The sequence below is a fragment of the Otolemur garnettii genome, unplaced genomic scaffold (genome assembly GCF_000181295.1).
Source record: "Otolemur garnettii isolate 467f Iridium unplaced genomic scaffold, OtoGar3 scaffold00213, whole genome shotgun sequence".
Lineage (NCBI taxonomy): Eukaryota > Metazoa > Chordata > Mammalia > Primates > Galagidae > Otolemur > Otolemur garnettii.
The window spans coordinates 848191-862690 of NW_003852608.1; the positions used below are offsets into that span (position 1 = coordinate 848191).

The window sequence follows — 14500 nt, forward strand, 5'->3', positions numbered from 1 at the left end:
GCAATTGTTGCTTGCTTTTGGAGCTGTTATGCGTGATATCTAGGATTACAAAGATGAGGCTATTTATAGAAATTGAGCATTCTAAGATAGTGCATTTAAAAATACACCATATATTTCTCTTCCAAGCTCCATAATCGACTAGAATATTAATACTCAGAATACATTTCTCAGTTCTGATTCTAAGAAGCAAATAAATTTCTTTTTCTTTTCTTTTTTTTTTTTTTTTTAAAGAGACAGAGTCTCACTCTATCACCCTTGGTAGAGTGCTGTGGCGTCACAGCTCACAGCAACCTCCATCTCTTGGGCTTAGGTGATTCTCTTGCCTCAGCCTCCCGAGTAGCTGGGACTACAGGTGCCCGCCAAAACGTCCGGCTATTTTTTGTTGCAGTTTGGCTGGGGCCACCTTGAGTATATTGGGCCAGTACTCTACCCACTGAGTCACAGGCACCACCCTATTTCAGGAAAGTTTAAAAAAAAATTTATTGTGAATTTATCTCTTTGTCTCCTTTGATTTTATTCTTTAAGGACTTCTATTATCTGTGTGTTCCATCTTCTCTCTCTATCTTTAATATTTGTCAATATCCCTTTTAATTTTTTTATATCTTCATTTCTTTCTGATTTTGAAAATTTACCATTTTTTTAGCTTCTATTTTTCTTAGTGTAGTTTACCTTTTGTGGATTTTACCTACTTGCTTTCTGAAGCATTTATAAGCAATTCACACTCCAAACAGCAAATAAGACATTAGCTTCTCAGCATGTTCACGAGGACCTATTGTTAGCAGTTTTCTCTCTCTGATGGGTCAAAACCAATATTGTCTTGTTTTAATATGCATTTTCTAGCCTAGTATGTGGGGTGTATTTACTTGCATTTGTATTTATTTTTCTCTGTTTCCTAAGTTTTACTCAAGATTCTTTTGGATTGTTTACTTTTTCTTCCTAACTGGTAGATTTCTTTTAAGGAATTGAAACATTAACCTTCGTTCTTAATGTGTGTAAATATTCCTTGAACCAATTGTATTTCAACTTTATGATATCTTTTGCCACAATGAAATATTAAATTTTATTTAGAATAAAATTACTCAAAGAGCTTAATCTTTTACTTTATATTTTCTGGAATTCTTGTTTTATTATAAGTAATAATTCCTACCACAATTCCATCATACACATGTTCTCCTAAAATTTAGTTTACTGCTTTTTGTTATTTTGTGTTATTGCTTAGATTTGAAATTTACTTATATTCTTTTTTTTATATGGGATGAAGAGTTTAGTGTTCTTTATACTATTAGTGAATAATTTGCTTGAATTCTCCAAGCTTCACTTTCCGCATTAGTAAAACAGGTACATAATACCTACCTACCATGGATGCTTTAAGGATAAAAATAAAATAATGTAAACAATGCATATAATATTTCTAGACAAAGTAGGCATTTCACAAATGGTAGATATTATTTTATGAGACAGTGTAGTGGGAAAAATGAGATCGATATATTAATTCAACCTCTGAGACTGGGTTTCATAAATTAAAAAGTGATCTTTCTTGTAGAGTTGATATAAAATTAATGAGATAATATTCAAAGCTGCTAGCATGTATCAGGTAACCAATAAATAATAGTAAATACTATGCCATTGTTATTATTTCCGTTATTAGTACTATTATTACTAGCAAAATTATGGCCACCAATAACAGCAGGGATTAAAGTAACTTAGTAGTTGGGAGTTGCATACTGGCATTTTCTAGATTTTGTCACTGACTAGTTGTGTACCCATAGATGATTCTTTTGGGTATCCATATCTCTCTCTCCACACACACATGTAGCATGTGCACACACACACACACACACAGTAGGGATCCACACAGCTTAAGTCCAAGCCATAGCTAAGCTGCTGGTATTACCACTAAGCACAACAGCTGCCTGGTTCATTTGATGCTTTAAAATGATGCAGAAAGCCAGCATATTGTGAGATAAAGTATGTCTGTAGGCTTCTAGTTTGCCATTCTGGATGAAAACACTTAGTATTTACACTTGAAATAAATTAAGGCATAAATTAAGTTAGTTGGAAATGACAATAACTACATGAAATATTTAAAAAATGTCAGACTTCCTATAATTCTTTTTTCCAAGTCCTTTAAAAGCCTCCATTTTGGGCAGTGCCTGTGGCTCAAAAGAGTAGGGTGCCAGCCCCATATGCCAGAGGGGGGCTTCAAACCCAACCCCGGCCAAAAAACAACAACAACAACAACAACAACAACAAAAAGCCTCCATTTTATTAGAAGTACATAGAGTAAAAACATATAAAAAGAATTAACATGTGAAAAGGTGCACAGTTTTTGTCTATCATCCAAGCACAATCTGTTTATTGGGATCTTTTACATCTAGGAGTATTGAATGACGGAAACAAATACTTCAGTTACTCTAAACCAGTTCCTTGGCATATAAAATTTTACTTTTATCTATGAGCCTTTGATGAATAATATGTCAGGTTTTTTTTTTTTTTTTGCCCAGGGCTGGGTTTGAACCCACCACCTCCAGTATATGGGGCCGGCACCCTCTCCTTTGAGCTACAGGAGCCGCCCAATATGTCAGGTTTTAAAGTAGAATAGGATATAATGCACTTAAATTCTATACTATTATAACTTCTACTAATGATCTGCTTGAGAGAATAGCTCTAACATCATGAAAAGTCTGGGCAGGATAGCTCTGAAGAAGCAACCATTTTCCTTTTGAATGATGACAATGTTGCACTAGAATAGCAAGTCTGAAATTATCCTTAACATATGTGTTGAAAATTGACTATGGAACTAGAAAAATGTCGCCTCATTAGGAATCCATTTGAGATGGCCGTTGTTCTCATCCTTTCCTTAGAGCCGGCCGACTACCCCCAGGAGCTGCAGCACTTGGCCTGACACAGCATTAGTTGTCCCATGTTTCTGCACAGTGGATGGCTCATATCTTATTAAGCCGTCACTGGGAAGTGATGTTGTCCCAAGGAAGATCAAATCCATAGCACAGGAACTAAAAGCAACCAGCTGTGTAGGGACAATGTCCTGCTGGGGAAAATTAAAGGTTCTCCTGTTTTATGGTAATGTTATGAAGGCCATAAATGTGTATAAATTCAAACAAAAATTTTAAAACCCACTAATGTATTCTGCATGTATGACAGTTGGATTAATAAGGTATTTTATAATTTCTGAAGACTATGTGACCTTTAGGCCATGAAGAATAAACCTGTGCTTCAAAAGGTTTTAAAGATTATTTATTGTAGAATCAAAGAGAAAAAAGCAAGTCCAAACTACACCAAAATGAGGTTCCAGCTATTTCCCCTAGAGCTGGGATACTGTGTATCATTGGATGAGCATTAACTCGTACAAATAGGTGTGTGTGCTCTCAGAAATTTCTTTAAAATAAGGAAATGTGTGGTGGTTCAATACTGGAACCTCATGTGCCAAGCTTCCCTGGCTCTCCCCACTCTGCTCTCAGAGCTTGTTTGTGGTTCCTAACTTTGCTCTTCAGGACTCTGTTTAGAGCAGGGAACTAGCTCCATGTTGATGGAAGGGATAAAGTGAGAGCAGTGGTTCTATTTCAGGGTCTCATTCTGATGGTCAGATGTGTCAGTGTCAGCCTACCATTTCATCACTTTTTTCTTAATACATTATTTGTTCCATTATACCAGCATCACACTATACCATCACTATCAATACCATCAATGTCCAACTGCTACCATCACCACCACCTTCACCATCACAACCGTCATCACTACCACCACCATCAACATCACTACTACTAGCAACACCACCACCACCATCATTACTACCACCAGTCACCATGACCACCATCATCACCACCATCACCACCACCATCATTACTACCACCAGTCACCATGACCACCATCATCACCACCATCACCATTACCACCACCACTACTATCACCAGTCACCATGACAGCCATCACCACTAGTACCACCACCAGTCACCATGACAACCACCACCACCACCACCACCACCACCACTACTATAACCAGTCACCATGAACACCATCATCACCACTATCATCACCACCACCACCATTAATATCACCAGTCTCCATGACAACCATCACCACCCCTACCACCACCAGTCACCAGGACAACCATCATCATCACCATCACCATCACTACCACCATTACCATAACCTCCACCATCACCACCACCACCATTACCATCAGCACTATTGGTGTTATCACTATCACTAGCATGGTCACCACCACCACTATCACCACTGCCATCAAGAGCATTAATTTTTACCTCGATGATCTTGATGTCTTTCTGTCTTTCTGCCTCTAGGTTCTCATCTCCTCCAACCTTTCCTACATTTTGTTGCAAAATTAATTATCCTACATCAGAGTTTTGATCCTATCTCTTGCCTGCTTAAAAGCTGAAGTTTAATTAATCTTTATTTAACTCCATTCCTAATGAATAAAATGCAGTTCTTTGGGCTTCGCATGCCAGGATATTCATAAAAACATGTCTCTAGGATGTTGTTCAGATTGGCTGTCCCAGTGCTGCCTCTACAAGCATTCTAAGCTCCAACCAAATAAGAGCATTCACTATTCCTTGATATGCTTTAGGTTAGAAATTTTCAAAGTTCAGAACAAATAATGCTTTATTAAATCTCTTGGATATTTGTTAAAATGCATATTTTGAGGCCCCATTCTCTTTGGAATCCTGGGTACTTAACATCTTTTTGTTCTTAGCTTTGGGATCTGTTGTCAAATCTTGTGAACACAAGTAAAGTCACATTTAACATCTGGTTACTTAAATATCCTACATGGTGTTTGTAAGGAGTAATATTAAAAATATAAAGCAATTGGCACAGTGCCTAATCCAGCAAGTTGCCAACAGAATATAGCTTTATTGCCAATTCTTGTCCCACCTATGTTCAGAGTGTTTTTGTGATGTTCAAGTAATAACATCTGTGATAGAACTTCTATATTTCTCACGTGCTGTTCATTAGACTGGTAACCTCTGGAGGACAGGGATTATGTATGAGTCATCATTGTATAACTTGCAAAATCTGACCTAATGTTTTTCTCACTATTAAGTGAATTAATAATCAGTTACTTATTTTTAAAAATTGTGACATAAATTTTAATTCAGAGCCTTTAACATTTCAAAAAATATCCCTTTCATGTTCTCCCAGAGGAAGTCCCTAAGACACCTCTTCCTCTGGTGGCCGCTGAAAACTGCAGGGTCATTTCCTGAACGTCCCAGGTTCTCTATGCCCTGACCTTAGGAGCACAGCCTTCTCAAATACACTGAGACTTTTGATGAGAGAAACTGAAGAGTTTTAGCTCAATATTTTGGAAATATTATTTGGTCATCCTCATTAAGTTTTCATCTCTAGCCCTGTGTATCAGTTCTTAGAAATGGCAGTCTATCTCCCATACCAATGTGCAATATTCACCTAGGACCCGGTTGAGGTAAATAGGTTCAATCTTGTGTCCTGGGTTGGGTCCCTGACTTGATGTCCTGCTTAATACTCTAGTGCTTTTAGGATTAGACACTGCCTTGGTTTTTTTATTTAATGAAGGAATTAAAATTTTTTTTTCCTTTTATTAAGTCACATACACATAGATCAATAATGTCTGCCCTGTGATTCCATCCTACAAGCATCTTTAACATCCACAGCGCCATCTATCAACTCCTTACTGATAAATTTGCTGGTGCTAAGGTCTGCTGATGAATTTCTAAGAACCTCTTGGTTGTGCTTTAACCCCCATAGAGGGCTCCTTCACTCTCAGCAGATGGTGACGCTGGTGCTGTGGTTGAACACATGGAATGCTCCTCTTCGTAGCATTTCGCTGTACCTCTTGTCTGATCCCTCAGTGGTCTACTGAGTGACTGCTTCACCACGTCAAGCCCTCTCAGCTCTTACGCCTTCCCTCCTGCAATTACATGGTTACTGAGGACCTCATGCTACTTACCTGGCTGATGGTGCTCATGGCCCGCATGTAGCTCTCATTCCTGGAGCGGAACTTTGGGGACGTGAGCAAGCCTGCAGGGTCAAGACCATCCAGGCTTCGGTTGATAGAGACTTCACTTACTGCTCTCAGGTAACTGTGACTCCGGATCTGGAGTTTGGGTGAATGCTCATTGGAAATCCTGGAAGAGAAGAATGGAAGAAGTGCATTTAGTCATATTCCAAAAACGGAAGCAGGAATAAGACATGTCACTAATTATGTGGTGCCCTAAGTACTCGGGCAAATAATATGGTAGATGCCTTTCTATGATTGCTTCCCATGGTGTCTCAGAAGAAAAAAAAACTTTTGGAAGGAGATCATCAAGAGCAATTAAGATTCTCTTTAGCCATTAAGTAATTTCTCCACTCACCTTTTCCTAGGCACCCTAGGGAGGGAGATAATAGTCCTAGAATTCTGACTTGTGTATTTTTTATTTTATTTTACTTACTTACTTATTTACTTTTTGACTTGTGTAATTTGTAAGGTTTTCCTTCTACCTGTATCTTTCCCGCCATCTTTTTGTTTATGGACTCTCTAGTAACAAGAAGTGGGTCTTGGGTGGCACCTATGGCTCAAGGAGTAGGGCACCAGCCCCATAAAAAGGTGGTGGGTTCAAACCTCAGCCACAGCCAAAAACTACAAAAAAAAAAGAAGTGGGTCTTCATTTGTATCTGTATCAATATCAATATTTCTATCTATCCACCAATTTCCCCTCCTTCCCTTCCACTGGCCTTCCCTTTTCCTTCCCTTCTCTTTCTCCTTTTTTACTTCTTTCCCTCCTTTTCTTTTTCAGCTATCTAATCTTTAACTCTCTCCCATAGTTGAGGTTGAACTTAGTGAACAAAACATAACCACCAGAAACGCACACATCTCTCTGAATCTTGAACGTACACACAACTGTTTACTCACTTTGTACTCTTTGGATTTATTCCAAGATGCACTGTAACATTATAAAGGTAGGAAATGCTCATTGCAAAAAGCCAAGCTATACAGAAGTGAACAAAGGGGAGAGTAGGTCTTCTCCCCCACTGATCCTGTTTCCAAAATTCTGCACCTTTATAGAAAGTGCACTTGGCATTTTGGCATATGTCCTTCCTCACTCTTCGCAGATATTTATGAACAACTTAATTTTAGTAATTTTTAAAGTTTGTTTTCACTTGGGGTCAGGGTGATTTTTCTTTATTAAAGTTCTTTAATTTTACATGTAATATTGCTTGCAATTAAAAGAATTGAAGTTGGTAGGGAAAAGAGGTATGCTCAACATAGTTACTATTACCTATTATGATTCTGGAGCTCTTAGCTAGAGTAATTAAAAAATTAAAAAAAGAAAGGCTGGGTGCAGTTGCTTATGCCTGTTATTCTAGCACTCTCAGAAGCCAACGTGGGCAGATTGCTTGAGTTCAGGAGTTCGAGATCAGCCTAAGCAAGAAGGAGAACTCATTTCTTTAAATAGTTGTGGTGGACACCTGTAGTCCCAGCTACTTGGGAGACTGAGGCAAGATGTTGCTTAAGCCCAAGAGTTAGAAGTTGCTGTGAGCTGTGATGCCACCGCACTCTACTAAGGGTGAAATAGTGAGACTCTGCCTCAAAAAAGAAAAAAAAAAAAAAGAAGAAGAAGAAGAAAAAGAAAGAAAAAAATAGGGTATATAAATATTGCAATGGGAGGGATAAATGTTGAGTATTTATAGATTATGAAATTATCTGTAAATAAAAAAAATCAAATAAAAAGTCATGAGAACCTTGAGATAGTGGTAGCTAGATATAAGGTAGAAATACAGAAATTACCAAGTTTTCTATATGCCTCTACCACCAAATAAAATTTTAATTAAAAAAATCCCATTTAAAATGGCAAAATATAAAATAAATGAAAATAAGCACCAGAATTTTATGAAGAAAATGATAAAACCTTATGGGAGGCAATAAACAAATCCTACTTAAATGGAAACATTCCCAATAATTTGCCTAACTGAAAGTACTCAATTTTACAAAAAATTTAAGTTTCTCCTAAATTAATCTATAAATTTAATGCAATTGCTGTAAAAATCTCATGGAATTTTTCATTCAAATGTACCAAACTCATTTTACATTTCATACGAGGTTCATAGCAGCATAATTCAGAAGAGACAAAAGGTGAAAACAACGCAGATGTCCATCAGCTGATGAACTGACCAATAAATGTGGTATGGCTATGCAATGAAATGTTATTGGGCTGTTCCAAAGGAACAGGCTACAACATGCATGGACTTTGAAAACATTATGGTAAGTGAAAGCAGCCACAGAAGTGTTCAGAACAGGCAAAACTATAAAAATAGAGAATACAGTAGTGGTTGCCTAGAGCTGGGTGGGGGAGGGGCAGGAAGATCATGGTGATACTGGATTTTTGACTTTGGATTTCCAGGCTCTTGGTCTCAACAATTTGATGACATCGAATCGATGGACCACAGGATGGACAGTAAGTTAGGTTTTATTTACAGAACTATTATTACAGCTCTTACAAAGAGCCAAACCTTGCAGAGCAGGATAAGATAGGTTTTATACAAGTGTCACAGCTTTTACAAAGAGCCAAACTTCCTTGCAGGGCAGGGTGTAAGTGTTACAGCTCTTCCTCTTCTGCTCTCTCTCCCTCAACAGTCTGCAGCAATCTGCTGAGGTCTTTGTTCTCCTGTTCTCTCTTCCTCAAAGGTCTGTGATGATCTGCTGAAATCGCTTGCTCTTCTGCTCTAACTTCCTTGACCATCTGCGATGATCTGCCCCTAGGCTCTCTGCTCAGGGGTTTATATAGGGGCAGTTGTCCAATGAGCTGAGAGCTTAGTTGATTGGTCTATAAAATAGACCAGTCAGGAGCAGGATTGAAAATGCACCAATCAGGGATGCACTGGAGGAATCGCCAGTGTTTTCCCCTGATCTGCCAGTCTTTTTTGTTCCTGGCACCTCCGGTGGGAGAGAAAAGCTCCCCCTTTGGCTCCAGCTTGCTGGTTTCCAGCTGCTGCCAAGGCAGAGCTGGCAGGTCCTCTAAGAGCAGAGCTGGCTGCTCTTCTGGAGCCTCTGGTGGGGGAGGGAAGCTCCCCTGCTTGCTCCAGCCTGCCAGTTCCTTTGCTGGCTGCTGCCACCAAGACAGAGGTGGCAGGCCCCCAGCCCCACTGGGCTGAGCTGTCTGGGGCACCACTTTTCCGGTATCAATGGTGGTGGGGTTGATATCTAAAGGGTGGCAAGCAGGGGTGGGAAAACTTTAATCGAGTTGTAATCAAATAAGGCCACATTCAAGAAACTTCAATTAGATATACTTAAAAATGTACATTATTTTATAAAAATCTAACTACTATGTACTTAATAATTTCAAAAAATGAAAACTACACCTGTATTCGTTAGTTTTAAAGTTAACTAATCTTTTAATGACTTTGTTGTGTCTGCTTTTTGGTGGAAAACATCTGAATATTTAGTTGCAGCACAGAGGTCTGCAGTTTTGGCAGATCCTCTACACTTGATCTTAGCCAAAAAGCCAGGAAGGAATCCATCGATCCTCTAGATGGGTATCAGTCATTTGTGATCTTTTTTTTTTTTTTTTGAGACAGAGCCTCAAGCTGTCCCCCTGGGTAGAGTGCCGTGGCCGCACAGCTCACAGCAACCTCCAACTCCTGGGCTCAAGCGAGTCTCCTCTGCCTCCCAAGTAGCTGGGACTACATGTGCCCGCCCGGCTATTTTTTGGTTGCAGCCGTCATTGTTGTTTTGGTGGGTCCGGGCTGGGGATTCGAACCCGCCACCTTAGGTGTACGTGGCTGGCGCCTTAGCCGGTTGAGCTATAGGTGCCGAGCCAGTCATTTGTGATCTTAAGGCCATCTTGCTTTGGGTTAGGTAGGAGAGTGTAGATTTGCAGCAATAACTGGTTGAAAAGCAAGAAAGCATTTTCTGGACATGTCATTGAAAGCATGGGTAATCTACTGCCTTTTTATATATTTCAATTTGATTCTTCTTAGCATCAAAACAATGACTTTAAAATGTTATCTACTGAGAGTTCAATCAATTCCATCTGTAGTTCTTTAGGTGCCTTGGTGAAATCAACTAGGTGGGGATGGAATCAACTAGGTGGACATGAAATGCTAATTTGACTGTGACATTCTGATTCTCAAAGTCAGTGAAACTTCATTGTATTCTCCAGTTGAAAGTTCTATAATGGGTGTGTATTCTTCAAATGATTCATATATATCTCCCGCTCATCAGTGACCTTTGCTAACTGGGGAAAATGTTCATCTGAAGTTTCCTTTTGAAGAAGTGTTTTAAAAAAAGATAGTTTTTTTTTCAAAATGCCTTTTTTTTTTTGGGAGGGAGCACGTATCTTATATAGGCTCAGTTTTACTTTGCAAAACAAAATATTCAAGTTGTTTTGATTTGACATGATATCACACAGAAATACTGCATGCCTATAGGAATCTTCTTTTCAATAATTCTCATTGCTGATTCTGTTCTTCAAAGACAAAATTTTGGCAAATATCTGCAATAGCCAATGCACTTCAGAATGATATGCCAAAATCCACACCAAATATATTATTGTTCAATTTTAGCATGTTATGAAACTGATAATTCTGTGTTGGGTTTGCAGGAATATAATTATATGTAACTATAACTTGTTACAAAGTGTCACTTAAACTAGTAGCTTTAGCTTTTAATTGAGCTGTAATCAAATAAGGCCACATTCAAGAAACTTCAATTAGATATACTTAAAAATGTACATTATTTTATAAAAATCTAACTACTATGTACTTAATTTCAAAAAATGAAAACTACACCTGTATTTGTTAGGTTTTTTTTTTGAGATGGAGCCTCAAGCTATCCCCCTGGGTAGAGTGCCATGGCCACACAGCTCACAGCAACCTCCAACTCCTGGGCTCAAGCGAGTCTCCTGCCTCAGCCTCCCAAGTAGCTGGGACTACATGTGCCCGCCACAACGCCTGGCTATTTTTTGGTTGCAGCCATCATTGATGTTTGGCGGGCTTGGGCTGGGGATTCGAACCCACCACTTCAGGTGTATGTGGCTGGCGCCTTAGCTGATTGAGCCACAGGCGCCGAGCCTATTTGTTAGTTTTAAAGTTAACTAAGCCTTAGTTAAGTTTCAAATTAGCATCAGTCAAATTAGCATTTCATCCCCACCTAGTTTATTTCACCAAGGCACCTAAAGAACTACAGATGGAATTGATCAAACTCTCAGTAGATAACATTTTGAAGTCATTGTTTTGATGCTAAGAAGAATCAAATTTTACAGAGATTTTTCTGATGAGAGAATGAATAGAAACAAGTGCATCTGGATCTGTTAATTTTTTTTTTTTCCCTGTGCAATAAACTCTTCCTGTTTTCCTGTCATGGAAGGTGCACCATCTGTACATAAACTCACTAAATTTACTGAACTCAGTTCAACTTCATGACATTTATTTTGAAAGTTGTTGAAGATATCTATTCTCCACGTTCTGTTCACAAGAGTGCCCCAAGCCAGTAACTCTTTGTAGCAAAGAAAATCTGCTGTGACTCAACTGAAGTATAAAACTTGTGCTGAGTCAGTAGTATCAGTTAATTCATCGAAAGTGATTGGACAATATATATTTTCCTTTTGAAGTATTGTTCTGTTGAGTTGAAGGCAATTAATGTTCCTAGTCAGTTATGATTCTCATTGAAATAGGCAGTTGTTTGTACTTTGAAGTGTTAGTGGGGCCTATACATCCTACACCTTCGACAATGCATTCCTTCACAATTACTATATCTCTCAATAGCTTTTCTTTCCCTGTCTGGCATATAAGCAACTTTCTAAGTTGCTTCAGTGGCATTATTTCCAGGTCTTACTGATGCTTGAAAGAATTGTCTTTGCTTTTGCCTTTCATCTTTTAATTTCTGCTATACAACCTGTTGCGCCTCTCCGTTTAATTTAAAATACATGTATTTGTGGTCTTTATGAGTGTTATAATGCTGATAAGCATTAAATTTCTTTAATGCAGTATCACAAAGCAAGCAAATCATCTTATCTTTAGCAGAAATAAGATAATATAATTCCCAATCTTCATTAAAAAATTTTATTTCCTTCTTTCAGCATTCTCTTGGTCTTCTTTGACATGATGGGTTGTTAAGCAGACAGAATTTAAAAATACCTTTGAGCTGTGCAACTATTCACAAATTTCACTTCAGACAGAAATACAGCACACCATTGTCAAAAGCTGATAACAGACTGGCATACTCAACCCCCACAAACTCTCATGTGGTAGTGGTGCCAGTCAGGCGGAGAAAGTTAGAACTAAATCATAAGTGTAGCAGCTGTTAATTTAGCCCGTATGGCTTACTAAAGTTCTAATTGTGTCAGTCAATCTGGGAAGATTATTTCACTGAAACTTATTCTTTGGCATTTTAAACATGTTCATTTAAAAAATAAAATACAAATATAAAAGTTGAACAAAAATATATTAATAAAAATAAAAGAGGTGGTGCCTGTGTCTCAAAGGAAGTAGGGCGCCAGCCCCACATACTGAAGGTGGTGGGTTCAAACCCAGCCCCGATCAAAAACTGCAAAAAAAAAATTAATAATAAAAAAAATAAAAGGAGTTTTTCTGTAAAATTTGGATTCTGAAAGGCTAAACTTAAGGACATAGAAGGCCACAAGTTCCTCACTGGCATAGAGTTTCTTTTGGGGGTGATAAATGTTCTAAAATTAGTTGTGATGGCAGTTGCACAACTATGACTATCTTATGAACCACTGAATTCTACATTTGAAATGGGTAAATGATACAGCATGTGTATTATATTTCAATTAAGCCATTATAAAAATAACATGAGGCCTCAAAAGCAATCATATTTCTTTATAAAGGGAGCTAATTTTTTTATTTTTTGCCTTTTTTGGTATAAATTTATGGGGTACCAGTGCAATTTTTTTTCTTTGTTGACTCTGCCCTGCAAAAAGTGCAATTTTGTTATCTGCATAGATTGTGTGGTGGTCAAGTTAGGACTTTAGTGTATCCACAGCCTGAGCTACGCACACTATACCCACTGACTGTTCATCACCCACCCCTCACTGTCCCTTCTTCCTTCTAAGTTTCTGTTGTCTGTCATGCCACTATCCCTGTGTACACTAAAAGAAATTTCTCTACTCTGTTCCATACATCTACCTCTGTTTTTGTGCCAATACCATGCTGTTTTGATCACTATGGATTCATGGTGTAGTCTGATGTCTAGTAATGTGATTCCTCCTGCTTTGTTTTTATTTCTGAGTAATGTCTTGGCTATTCGAGGCTTTTCTGATTCCATATAAAACAAAGTATTATTTTTTCAAGATCTTTAAAGTATGACAATGGAACTTTAATGGGGATTGCATTAAAATTATATATTGCTTTGGGTAGTATGGACATTTTAACAATGTTAATTCTTCCCAGCCATGAGCATGGTATGTTTTTTCATTTGTTAACATTTTTAGCTATTTCTTTTCTTAGAGTTTCATAGTTCTCTTTATAGAGATCTTTCACATCCTTTGTTAGGTAAACTCCCAAATATTCCATCTTCTTTGGCACTACTGTAAATGGAATAGAGTTCTTGACTATTTTTTTAGCTTCACTGTTGTTGGTATATATAAACACTACTGGTTTATGAGTGTTGATTTTGTAACCTGAGATGCAGCTGTATTCCTCGATCACTTCTAAGACTTTTGTAGTAGAATCCCTGGTATTTTTCAGGTATACAATCATGTCAAACCCAGGTACTTACCATTATATGATCTTTGACAAGCCAGTTAAAAACGTTGAGTGGGGAAAAGATTCCCTGTTTAACAAATGGTGCTGGGCGAACTGGCTGGTGACCTACAGAAGACTGAAACTGGATCCACACCTTTCACCACTAACTAAGATCGACTTTCACTGGATTAAAGATTTAAACTTAAGATATGAAACTATAAAAATACTAGAAGAAAATGTAGGGAAAACACTTGAAGAAATTGGCCTGGGGGAAAATTTTATGAAGAGAACCCCCCTCCCCTGGCAATTGAAGCAACATCAAAAATACACTACTGGGACCTTATCAAATTAAAAAGCTTCTACACAGCCAAAAGCACAGTAAGTAAAGCAAGTAGACAGCCTTCAGAATGGGAGAAGATATTTGCTGGTTATGTCTTCGACAAAGGCTTAATAACCAGAATCCACAGAGAACTCAAACATATTAGCAAGAAGAGAACAAGTGATCCCCTCTCAGGGGACTCCCTCTTCAAGGGACTTGAAGAGAAACTTCTTTGAAGAAGACAGCCGCATGGCCTATAAACATATGAAAAAATGCTCACCATCCTTAATGATCAGAGAAATGCATATCAAAAACTACTTTGAGATATCATCTAATGCCAGTAAGATTAGCCCATATCACAAAATCCCAAAATCACAGATGCTGGCGTGGTTGTGGAGAAAAGAGAACACTTCTACACTGCTGGTGGGATTGCAAACTAATACGTTCCTTTTGGAAAGACATCTGGAGAACACTTAAAGAACTAAA

The 14500-nt window shown here is 38.1% G+C and overlaps 1 protein-coding gene across 1 annotated transcript in view; it reads right to left on the reverse strand.

Moving 5' to 3' along the window:
• Positions 1 to 14500, reverse strand: part of DLGAP1 (DLG associated protein 1) — a 342771-nt gene that overhangs the window by 196213 nt on the left and 132058 nt on the right. Inside the window, exon 3 of the mRNA XM_003801620.2 lies at positions 5963 to 6140. Coding sequence (XP_003801668.1) covers positions 5963 to 6140 — 178 coding nt within the window. The remainder of the gene's footprint in view (positions 1 to 5962; positions 6141 to 14500) is intronic.